Here is a 12852-nt window from a genome sequence, read left to right as displayed (position 1 = left end):
GCTCTTTGCTGTCTCTCTTATTTGAGGAGCTCAAGAACTTACTCTTCTTACTTGTGGCATTGCATGAATGCTGTATGTCAACTGATTTATTCTTTTCAAGCTTCTTAATAATTAAGTGATTGGTTAATTACATTTTTAATTCTCTTGTTAAAAATCTTTCCTGGGAGTATATTTTGTGTTAGTACAAACTGTATCTTTTATATTATTGAGATAATTAGGTCGAAGTAAGTAGAAAAACATTCAGGATTTGAGGTATTCTAATTGTTACTTGGTTACTCTAAGTAGGTATCTCAACTATTTTTATTAGAAAATGGAAGGAGCTTTATATGGCAGTAGTTGAATTTTTATCTCTTAAAGTTTATAGTTTTGGCTTAATGAGCTTTGAATTGGAAGGGAGCATTAAATTAATCTTCCTTTATTTAAAATCCATTTAATGGATTTGGCATATCCTAATAAAGAGGTTACCATTCTGTAAAAGAAAACAGGAAACATCCTATGAAACCAAGCAAGAAACAATCAAAGGAAGAGCTCTGAAATTTTCTGTAAAATTAAAATTGGAGTAAAAAGGTAGTTGATTGGACGATCTGATTTGCCTTTTTTATTTGCAACACCATTTGACATAATTTAAATTTAAATAATTAATTAAGAAATTCCACTGCAACAAGAAGTTTTAAGAACCTTTTATGTAACTTAATACAGTGCTATTTGAGACTGCCAGCAAACTCTTAATACTCCTGGACACTGGCTCTCTTCTCTTCTGGCTTCCCTCCTAGTCATGTCTTGGCTACTGTCCAGAGCTGACAACTTTCACCCAAGAGTGAAGGGAGATTTGTCTAGTATAAGGAGGATTTTTGAGCCATCCTAGATTTTCACATCCAGATGGGCAAGGAGGAGGGGTGGCAGTATCATTGTACATACTTGGGTGATGTCGTTGTGCCATGCATGAATATAACCATTAATTTACTCCTACTGGTAAGTCCTGAATGTCCTTAGTCAAACGTTCCTTATTGGAAACTGTAATGTAACAACTTCAAAGTTAACACATAAGTTACTCAAATTTATGTCTAAGTAACTGATGCACAAATACCTTGACTTCTCCATTTCCAACTACATATACTGCAGACCAAAGAGGTTTCACATCTTGGCTAATAACATAAAAACACTTAGAATCTGTTAAGATGAGACTGTGGAAGTTTCTGTATCAAGGCCTCTGCTAAGATCATTGTGCTAAAGCTTTCCGAACACCGTGAATTATATTATAACAATTTATTGTTCATAGTGTATTGTTCCTAACGTGAATTGTGATTATTATGCTTTTGAGGTTTTCTAGAGCTGTTAATTTTAGATTCTTTTTAAGTAAATTCACCTACCTTTATCTAAAAGACCACTAAATATTAGCATTATGATTGGAAGAGTGCTTTTAAGATATGATCATATCTTACATATTGATACCATACTCCCTATGAATATATCATACTCCCTATGAATTTCAGAGCTACAAAAGTAACCTGTAATACTATTTTAGCTTTTTAAAAAATATGTACACTTACATGCCAAAATATTTTTATGCTTTGTTCATAACTGGAAGACTGAATGAGTTTATAACTAAGATAAAGATTATCTCAGTCAGAAAGATGTTATTATCATTTTCAGTGCTACTTATTCTACATTTTTTTCAATATGTGTACAACTTTCATCCTCCAGTTTGCCACATTACATAAACTATTTTCCAAAACTGCTGTGCAGAAAGCAGTAAGGTCACTGATTTAACTTATATTGTGGTAATGATTAAAACTTTTTTCTTGCTGTAATACTTCATGAAAGCTTTTATAATAGGATTTAGTTTGTAGTTAATAACTGTAGTATAAACATACAGAACTTAGAAACCCAAGAAATGAAATGTATGAGCGAGTTTCTGAGATTTCTAAATCCAGGATATTTTGGAATTCATTAGTTTTCCTCTACAAAGTGGATAGATGATTTTTTTTATCTCTCATAAATTACCTTAAAAAGATCTATAATGTTGACAAATATTACAGGATATAAGTGGCTTATTAGTAAATTTGAAATGATATCTTATTGTCCATTTAAATATACAGGACCTTGCTTATAGAATGCTAGAAGGTTAATTCCATCCTTAAACCTTACAATTTCTATTACTAAAATAATTGAGACATCTCTAGTTTATATCGCTAAAATTCCAAATAGTTGTGTTCTAACAAAAACTGATTTTTATCATTTTAGATTCAGATATATAGATACAAAGGCTTAGTCATGTATTTATAGATAAAAGGAAATCTGACCTTTTGATTAAGAAATATTGTCAGTAGCCTTTATAAGTGCTTGTTCATCTGAGGGTCCATGACAGAAGTACTCTTCCCAGCTGAGTTTATCCTAAAAATGAAATGATAAGAGCCTGCAGGTTGTTATCTAAGATTCTTCTTAATGGGAGAACCACATGGTTATTCTTCATCTCCCACTTGTTCTCACCCTCTACAACCAACCCAGCCACACCCCACCCCCACCCCAACATTGTTCAGTACTCAGCACAATGAATCATTTTCAAGTTGACTCATTGTGAACTGTCTCCCAGCTGTTGGAATGTCTGGCAGACATTTTTGTTTGGGTGAAGAATAACTGGCTGAAACCCAACCTGGATGAGTTTGATATAATAGTCTTTGGCTAAAGAAATATTGAGAGGAACTTGTTTATGGCCTCTGAAGCCCCTGTTATTCCTGGAGTAGGACCATCCCCTGTGGCATAGAACTGAAAGTAAGGTATCAATCTGGATTATTTTCTCACCATTGAATGAAAAATTGCCTTGGAAAAAAAATGGGCATTTTTCAAATTATGTTTGTTTTTCTGTACTTGGTACCCATGTGACTGAGAGTATTATAGCCAATTAAGGACAATTATTTTTACTGGTTCATTTTAAGAGCACTGATTCAAAAGCTAAAACATTCTTTATACAACACACATTTCTACTTACAGAGGAGTTCAAATACTGCCCTAGGTATGAGTTAACCTGTCACTTCAGCACAATGTGTAGTGACAGAAGCTTCTCTGTATTTCTGATAGAGTCAGGTAACATTGAGCAGCTTTCTTTTATTTTTCATTCTTCTGCAGTCTTTACAAGGGAACCTAAGAAACAGAGGAATACCGATAAGTAGTCAGTCATGTTTTCAGTAGTCAGTCATGTTTTCAGAAAGTGAACATATTTCACTACGTTTGGGCTTTCCTCTAACAGGGCACATAGCATCAGACTGAAATTTTCATGACTGTTTTGTATTTCCCATTGTTTCCTAAAGATTATTTTTAAACAGGTAGACATTGCCATGTATAAAATGGGAGTTTCAAAAATCTATATTACAAACAGCAATTTTTTCAACTTATCTAGAGCTTCAGAGCAAAAATTTTTTTCTCAGATGTTATAAGGTCATGAAACATGTACTGACCTACCACTATGTCAGAGGCTAAAAGGAATCCCAAATTTCTGTTAAGTAAAATAATTCAAGAGAACCTATAGTAGATAGGTTTAATGATTTTTTATATCCATGAAATTCTGGGTATTTTAGAATGTTTGCTACTTAAAATGTGATTTTTTTTTTTACAATAGCAATATTTTTGGTTCATGTCAAGTTGTGCTAGGAAGGAAAAGGTAGACTACTAACTAGTCTAGTGCATCGACCATCTTTTCTTTGCCTTTATTGTTATCCCAGAGCCAAATAGCAGCATCTGGAAGGAGAGAACAGAAGACTCTAGAGGTGGCCATGCTGCAGCCTTTTAGCTAGACCCTTCCATGTTTCTAAAATGCTACAGAGGACCTCAGCTGTTACAGGGCTGGGACGTGGTCCCAGTTGACAGATGATAGTGGGACCTTGCCTTACACATTATACTGTAATATCTACTGCTTCTGAATCCCGATGTCTATGAGATTTTCCGATGGGTAATGGTAAAGTAATTTTAAACATAATAGCATATGAGGATAAAGGTAGGCTTGCCCCTTAAGACAGAAGACAAATAATTTATGTTCTCTACCAAAACTAAGATATGTCTCCTCACTCTTCCAAAAAGAAAAGCATACCTACATAGGCTGGAATTTTCAATTAAGTGCATATTTTGATCCAGTTTTCAACATGTGGTAGTTTTAACTTTTAACTTATTTCTCTACAGTGATAGTTTATCTCCTCTACAATTTTGTCATTGAGATGGCATAATGGCACTGAATAGATATTATTTGTTAAACATAACATGAGTGTTTTTTCTTGTTTTACAGAATAAAGCAATTATTGCCCGTGTTACAAACTTGTCAGATACTGTAGTTGGTCTGGAATCATTTATTGGTTCTGACAGAGAAACCAACCCGTTATATAAGGATTATCATGGTAAGCATTATCTTTATAATGAGAAGAGAATATCCTGGTTGCTTCTAGGGTACCTGAAAGCAGTGTATCCAGTCATAATATCTACTATCAAGTAGCATTAATTTTGTTTTATGATATATCTATTAAATGTTTTCCATTCCTGACCATTCTTTCATGGCAGCTGGTCACCAAACTACATTAAGACTACAGACTATGGGGGCGCCTGTGTGGCTCAGTCAGTTAAGCATCTGACTTTGGCTCATGATTCATGAGTGCAAGCCCTACATCCGGCTCTCTGCTGTCAGCATGGAGCCAACTTTGGATCCCCTACCCCCCAGCCCCCGCTCCCCCTCTGTCCCTCCTCCACTTGCAATCGCCTTCTCTCTCTCAAAATAAATAAATAAACTTTAAAAAAGAGACTGTAGACTATGATAACCCTTTGAAAGGAGTCAAACCCAAGCACTAAGGCATGGCTCAGTTCGATATAAATTTTGTTGTCCTAGTGGCTTACACTTGTCATGAAATCAGTTGTACTTATCAGCCATGTTTGAAATAAATATCATATTAATTCTAATGATAACATCTTATATAGTAGTTTGTGCTTTATAAAGCCTAGCTATATGATAAATAAAATTCATGCAGTATTATATTTTACTGTGTTTTCTTTTTTTTAATGTTTATTTTTGAGAGAGAGAGTGCATGAGCAGAGAGGCACAGAGAGAGAATGCAAGCAACCTCTGCACTGTTAGCCATCCCCACACCCCATACTGTATTATGCTTTTAAAGTCCTAATCACATTTTCAGGAAGTGAACATCTTTGATTATATTTGGACTTTGCTCATTTTGTTGAGTTATGAGCAAAGTTTACAATATTACCATACCCTAGTATAAGCACGGGTCAGTTAATCATACTTTTACTTATTTTATTGAAGTTTCTTTTTTTTATTTTTCTTTAAGAGAGAGAGAGAGAGAGCATGTGTGTGTGCATGTGAACTGGGAAAGAGCAGAGAGAGAGGGAGAGAAAATCCCAAGCAGGCTCCACGCCCAGCACAGATCCCAGCACGGGGCTCAGTCTCACAACCGTGAGATCATGACCTGAATTAAAATAAAGAGTCAGATGCTCAGTGAGCAGAACCACCTAGGCACTCCGTATTTGAAGTTTTTAGTAGTATTTTGGTCATTTGATTAAGTTGGAGATTTTTTTAATAAAGGTTCTTAAACAGAGCCATTGAGATAGGAAAAGTTTAATAGTTTTGCATATCTTAGCTCTAAATTAAATATAGAGTATGGTACATGATAGATTTTTTACCTTTTTACTTGTGCTGAATAAATATTAATTATTGCTGTTACTATTGTGGACCTACTGTACCTGCACGGAAACCTTTAAAGACTGAATAGCTTATTTGAAGCCACTAGAAGATTGTGATTGCAGGACTATGGCAATTCCTAGAGTTCACAAAAAAAGATTATAAGGTACTTGATATGATAACTGCCAGTGCTTTGAAGAATCAGCATACAATCTTTTAAAAAACAATAAAATAGCACAATCTAACAATCAAGTATTATTTAAAGGCTCAAAATATAAGCTATGAACAAAAGCTACACAAAATGATTTGTCTCATGATTATTAACTTATATAACTTCAAGTATGCTGTATGCCCAGATTAACCTTATATATAATTATTTAATGTACTATTGTCACTATTATGGGAAGAGGACTATTAAGATTAAACTATTTTTTTAATTTGTTATTGAGCTCTAGTTGACATACAACATTGTATTAGTTTATAGATGTAGGTATTGTGAAATGATTACCACAGTTAAGTTTAATTAACTTTGATTATATTTGGACATCGACTCACATAGTTTACAGTATTTTTTTTCCTTGTAATGGGTAGAACTTTTAAGATCTACTCTCTTAGCTACTTTCAAAGATACAATATAATACTGTGAAGCATAGCCACCACGCTGTATGTACATTCCTAGGACTTATTTGTCTTATAATTGGATAAACTATTTTTCATTTTTATTGTTATTCCTATTTTCTTTTAAGACAACCTAAGTTAATTACTACCTTAATAAATTATATCTGAGTATCATTTGTAAGTATTATGACCTAATAAATTTAGTAAAATTATATTTTATATTCCGAGATAATTGTTTGATTAAAACAATTTTGAGGGTGAAAGGCTATGACTTTTTTTGTGTTAAAAATCTCTGAATTAATAAATGAATACCAGCAGATTCACGAGTGGTTTTGACAAGTAGCATTTCTGTTAATATGAGGGGTCTGATAAACCATATTTATTCATTGTGGGAGGCCTCCTGATTTAACAAGTAAACAAGTACATAGCAAGTTAAAATGAGGAAGGTACCAGTGAAAGTCTGGTATGCTTATTTCTAAGTATTTATTAAGTAGCTCTACCTGAGTTCTTTTTAATTTGTATCTAATAGCTGTCTTCATAACAACTTGTAGCACTTTTTTAAGTTTAATGAATTAAATCAGGTAGTTCAGTGAATTATTTTTGAAGAGACCATTTAGAAAGTTAACCACCTGGAGGTTTAACCCTTTTAAGCTAAAACAAATACATACATTACTAAGCATTCAAACACATACAAAACTGTATACTAGAGAAACGGTTCTTTAAATAAGATGTGTCTATTTGCTCAGATTTGGATTTGCCTTCCTCCCCCATGGTTAGGGATCAATGTCTTTGAGATGATGATTTTTAAATATGGGCTGAATCAGGCAGAAAGATGCACTGAAGAATCTTCCACGTCTTCATCTGTGGCAAATGACCCCGAGTTTAGTCAGAAACTGCATTAAGCTGCACAAAAGCCATCCAGTGCCCTGTCAGAAAAAATTAGCAAGTGTTTCTACTGACAAGAGGCCAAAGCTCACGGTTTACCTAGCACTGTTACAAAGCTTCTAACAGCTACATAAAGATCTAACATGCCACAGAAATGAGCGTCTTGGGATGGCATAGGGGTTAATGTTTGATCCTAGAGGGTGCTCTGAAATGTAGTTTTCTTCAATGGTTTGCTCAAGTCATTAATAAGGTACAAAATGAAATACTTTTCACTAGTGCTTCACTGGTTATCAGTAACCCATAAGCCTTGTTTTGCTGGCTGCTTACTGGTGCATTTAATAAAATAAAGATCACTCAGTGGTGCCGTGGGCAGCATGCAAGGTGATAGCCATATTTGCTTACTGTAAATACAAGAGAAAATCACACACAAACCGGCTGTAGTTTTGACAAGTATTAAGATCCCTCTTTACATCTGTACTTCTGTACCAAAGTGCAATTAGTTTTCCTCGCACAAGGATTTCTGTTTATCTTATTCTGCTTGATTACTTGAGTATAATCACACCATTTGCTTCATTGCTCCTGGTAGTAAGCTCCAGTTTTAAAAGGGGAGGATGTTTGTGTGTAAATTTACAGGATTCTGCCATAAGACTCTTTAATTTATGCATCTAAGACAGTGTTTTTAAATTTTTGTTCTTTTAATTTTCTTTTCACAAGGTTTGATTCATATTCGGCAAATTCCTCGGCTTAATAACTTGATTTATGATGTATCCAATGTCAAAGACTTGGCTTTTAAATTAAAAAGGAAGCTATTCACCATTGAGGTAAGAGAGAATTTTTATTTTTGTTTATGGTCTTGAGGTTAAATTGTGTGTGTGTGTGTGTGTGTGTGTGTGTAATTTTTTTTTTACTTTAATGAAATTCTTAGAAGGTGTTTCCTGCAAATATTTTTATGTTCTGTTGGCGTAACAAAAAGTGTTTTTAGACTATCTTAGTTTTTCTCTTTTAATGGCTTATCATTAGAGTATAGCAAAAATGATTTTGTTTTAAATATGTGTTCAAAGTAAGCTCTAAACTTATGTAAGTATGACATGCATATTTCCAAGGCTTTCAAAGCATATTTAATTAAATGTTAATGAGCTGTGCTTATTTGTGTGTGGAATGTGAATGCTACCCACAATTGTGTGTGGCTAATAAAAGAGGATCTTATCTATATTCTAAAAGCAGTTTTCGTCACTATTAGTGAAATCACTTTTCTGGTTTCCATGCTGAACAACACAGTTTAATTTAATTTACACCAGTGTCTTTATGTAAATTTTCTACAAAACTTAAACTTTTTTGTGACCTTTACTCAAGCAATACTGACAGAAAGTAGTAGTACAAAAGATTTATTTCACCTTAATCTTGCTAAAGAGCAAATGAACATAGCACTATTAAGCAATTAGAGTTGATATATTTATTAAGGAAATAAATGCTCAAGGAGAGATGGCTTTTGGGTGATGTGATAGTTATCAGCATAGTCGGTGCCATTTTTTTTAACAAAGACATAAAACAGCCGAGCAGCCTTGACAAACCATTTTGTTTAATCTCTTTTCAAATGAAAAGCTCTTAAGCAGGCCACTTGTCTTAACTGCTTGAAACCATAAAAAGAGAGAATTGCCACCAATAAATTAGCATATTTTTAACTTCATCACCAAATGATGGTCAATGTGGCTTGGCACTGCTTTGGTGTTTGGGACTTCACCCTTAAGTGACCACTTTGGCCCTTTTTTGACCCTCTGCCCTCTTTAGCTGGCCACTTGATAAGGTAACTTAATGGTTCTCTCTCTTTTTCTCTTTCCCTTCACATTTGCAAGTAGCACTAACCTATAAATCATTGTAAGGACCCTATCCAGTGACAAATTAATGTGCCCTCCTCCTAATTAATGGTCATCAATGTCCTTAATTATCTAATCCTATTGAGAGCAGTTAATAGTTAATCAGGCAGCCAGTTCTTCAAGCAGGTCATCTCTGCAGGAGTGTTAGAAGTTTCTCATCTGGGGATACTCCCTTCAAAAGCCACTTAAAGCCAAAAGAACGAGAGTGTAGAAATACTGATTCTTGAGCTAATTTGCTTTCGTTCTCAAAAGAAACCATTGAAATGGAACCCAGCACTATAATTGTTCAAACTTTGTTTCAGTTGTTCTGATAGAATACTGAGAAATTTATCATGATTATTTTCCAACATTAAGCAACATCTTGCTTAAAAATTTTAGAGGGATAAAGTTATAGTTGGTGTCACAAGTAAAGCTTGCTTCATCATTTTCTTTTTATTTTTAATGAAAGATGTAAGTTTTTTTTTTTCCTCCATGTGACACCTTTCTCCCAACATGAGTATTCTGACAACCAGGTCTAAGGTATCGTGTCTATCATTATACAAACTAAGCAAGCACTTTCCCTAGTGAAGAAAATATTGTACCCAGAGAAAAATTTAGCACTCTAGTGTGAATCATGTTCTCTCTGTCTCTCTCTATCTCTGTCTCTGTCTCTGTCTCTCTCTCTCTCTCTCTCTCTCTCTCTCTCACACACACACACACACACACACACACACACACACACAACACATGGGTCTTACTTTGGGGATGAAAGATAGAAATAAAAGACTTTAATAATGTCAAGTGGGACCTGCCCTATGATAAATTTAGGTTCTAATAGTGACTGCACTTTACCACTGGAGCTGATAAACCACATATGTTTCTGTTCCACTTCTTCTCTTCTATTCCCAGCATTCTAAACCAAGAAAACAATTAGAATTGATCACCCTGTGGTTGGGAAGCAATATTTGAAAACTAAACACAAGTAGATGGTTGGTTCTTAAAATGTTAATATTTAATACAGCTGATCAAATCCTTTACCTTTTTGACTTATAGCCTAATCAATAAGGTATCTTTATACATAGAAACGTATGTGAAAAACATTCCAAATAATTTATTTACTTATGACATAAAATTCAATTTGGCAATTAGAAAAATTATGAATTAAAGAATGAAACAAACCCAATAGATGCATATATATAGGTATAATTATAACAGGATAAAATCATGTGGTTCATATAAGATTAAATGATTTAAATATAGCATTTTACCTTCTAAAATGCATATTCAAACAGATAGATAGCAAGTTTTTGGTGATATAGAAATTGGAAACAAGAGGATCCCTTTATTAAGGGAAAAATTATCAAGTGATATGGTAGTAATACGCACAATAAATAAATATTTTTTAACTGCTCTGGTGCTAAAAAAAATAAACAAAATGTATACTCTACTAGCCTGTAAAGTGTGAGACTATAATATAGCAGGCATTGAATCTGTGTTTTACTTTCAGAAGGGAAATGTGATTTATCAGGAAAAGCAGAAATAAGTTTTCTGATTCCACACAGGTAGATTACTTACATGTTGGCATTAACTATCAGTCACATGGTCTCAAAAGTTGACATGGTTGGAAACAAGAGGCAAAAGAAAGAGGAAAATGCCCTCATCTCTATTTTAGGGTATCCTTTCTTTGATTTATTGAATGCCCATTTTATATATGAAAATTGATTTATTTTTATTTTTACTAACAGCCACCAAGGGTCTCTAACAAGTAGAGCAATTTTAGCCCGCAGTCTTAATTTTCTTTAAATGATTGGGAGACAGCAAAAGAGTATTTCTTTCCTCTTAGAATGTGTGTTGGTATTATTCAGACTCAAGTGGAAGCATTTATCTAATCATAGTAAATTTTTACTAATACTTAGTATTCATTAGCTGTGAAGCTCTATAAGTTAGCCCCTCTACAAAAACCGTAGCAGAATCATTTCTATAGTAATGACACTAAAATCCTGGCATGCATTCTGAATAAGCAAAAGAGAAAATTTAAGGTTGATTCAGTATGGCTTCAACTTTAAAAAAAAATAGCTTTCCAATTCTTTGAAAATTTATAATCCTTGCAAACTGTACATGATAACTCTCTAGCATATTTGGTTAACAATGACATACTACTTATTTATTGGCCTTACCACTTAACCTTTATTCAATCATAGCAAGATTTATTAAGCCTTCGTTGTATACCAGGCCTTCTACTGGCTTATTGATACTTTCTATACAGTCATTAAATATCTTCTAATGAAAGGTTTTACTATGAAACTATGTCTTATTTATTTTCATATCTATCCCAGAACTAAGCACAGAGTCGCACACTTAGCAGTATAAAATTGTTGCCAAAATATATGTATAGAGATTAGTTATGGGGTTTGAAAAATTGTCCAAATAATACAGCTATAAATACTATATAAGCTCCATTGGTCAAGTGACCTATAAATACTACCTTCTCCATTAAATTCTACAAGAAATATAACTCAGGTACACAGCTTCACTTTCAAGTGAAATCACTACTTGGACTTGTATTTTTTTCAGTTTCTGTAATTTTTGCCTCTCTATGTTGGGATTATCATTAACCAGTTTTTCCTTTATATTAGTAATTATGATGTAATTATAATTCCTAAACTAGTAGGATTTGAAATATGACTTCATTTAATTTGATGACCTCATAACAGCAGCATTTTTACTTGCATATAATTATGTTTTGCTATTGTGATTTTCTATGGCTCAGGTTGATCATATTTTAACATATTCTAATAATCTAATTTTCTAGCATAAATAGTAATAGCATATTATTACATTAGTTACAGTCTCTATTAAGGTTATTACAAAGAGGGTTTCTGCTTTGGTAATGGGACAGTTTTCCAGTTCTAAGATTCAGTGTTTGTTAATTTCAGGTCAGAAAGTATGATTACTGGGTTGCACTAAAATATACAAAAGACATACACCATTCACTGCAAATTTCCAAAATAAGGATAAACAGTACTTATATAGGCTTTGTTTGGTCCAAAAATAGTAATTTTCATAAATAGTATATTTATGTGGGTCTTGCACACAGAATGAATATTGGGAGTCCAGAAAATTGAAGTACGTTAAGACAATCTCAATACTGTCTTTCATTTTCTCCTAATTCCAAATATAGGCCTCCAATACCTCCCCAGTCATCGAGAACTTTTTCTCACAGAAGAATTGATTAATCAGTATTTATTAAATAACAACCATTTTTGATTCACTTACTTAGAAAATTTATCCTTAAGTATTAAGACCAAAATATTATATGCCATAAGTATAAATTAACTTTATATACTACTACAATATACTTGATATGATTCCGTAGAATTATTTGAAATTTTTACATATTGGGAAAACATAAACTCTTTTGAACTACAAGGGTATCAGTCACTTTGACGATGCTGGACAATGTGGAGATGCATGATATCTTTGGTCCTGGGTTTCCTTACTTGCCAAATTTTATATCAATAGGTTTTCCAGTTTTAAATGGGAAATAGAAAGGTGACTGTTTAGTATACCTAGACATAGAGGAGAGATGGTTGACTTATTTGTCAATTAACAATTGTGTCACTAAAGTAAAAAATGGAAACATATATGTCTGGCTCAAGAGCATTAAATTGTAGCATGATGGGCCATATAGTCCAATACACCTTTTCTGACAATGGTATCCTCCACAAATATTGAAATATTCAATTCCCAGATAGATCACAGTTAGCAAAAGAAAATCAGGCATCTGTTCCTATAGATCAAATCATTTGTCAAAGGCAAATTCAA

The 12852-nt window shown here is 33.4% G+C and overlaps 1 protein-coding gene across 2 annotated transcripts in view; it reads left to right on the top strand.

The window, feature by feature from the left end:
* The window catches only part of ELP4 (elongator acetyltransferase complex subunit 4), a 238494-nt gene that overhangs the window by 108317 nt on the left and 117325 nt on the right, over positions 1 to 12852 (top strand). For both annotated transcript variants that reach the window (XM_029914792.1, XM_029914791.1), the window contains exons 8-9: positions 4277 to 4385; positions 7889 to 7995. In XM_029914792.1, the coding sequence (XP_029770652.1) occupies positions 4277 to 4385; positions 7889 to 7995 (216 nt within the window). The remainder of the gene's footprint in view (positions 1 to 4276; positions 4386 to 7888; positions 7996 to 12852) is intronic.

This window comes from Suricata suricatta, chromosome 11, assembly GCF_006229205.1.
Source record: "Suricata suricatta isolate VVHF042 chromosome 11, meerkat_22Aug2017_6uvM2_HiC, whole genome shotgun sequence".
NCBI classification, from domain to species: domain Eukaryota; kingdom Metazoa; phylum Chordata; class Mammalia; order Carnivora; family Herpestidae; genus Suricata; species Suricata suricatta.
The sequence above is the reverse complement of the archived record's forward strand: the minus strand, read 5'-3'. Positions and strand labels throughout refer to the sequence as shown.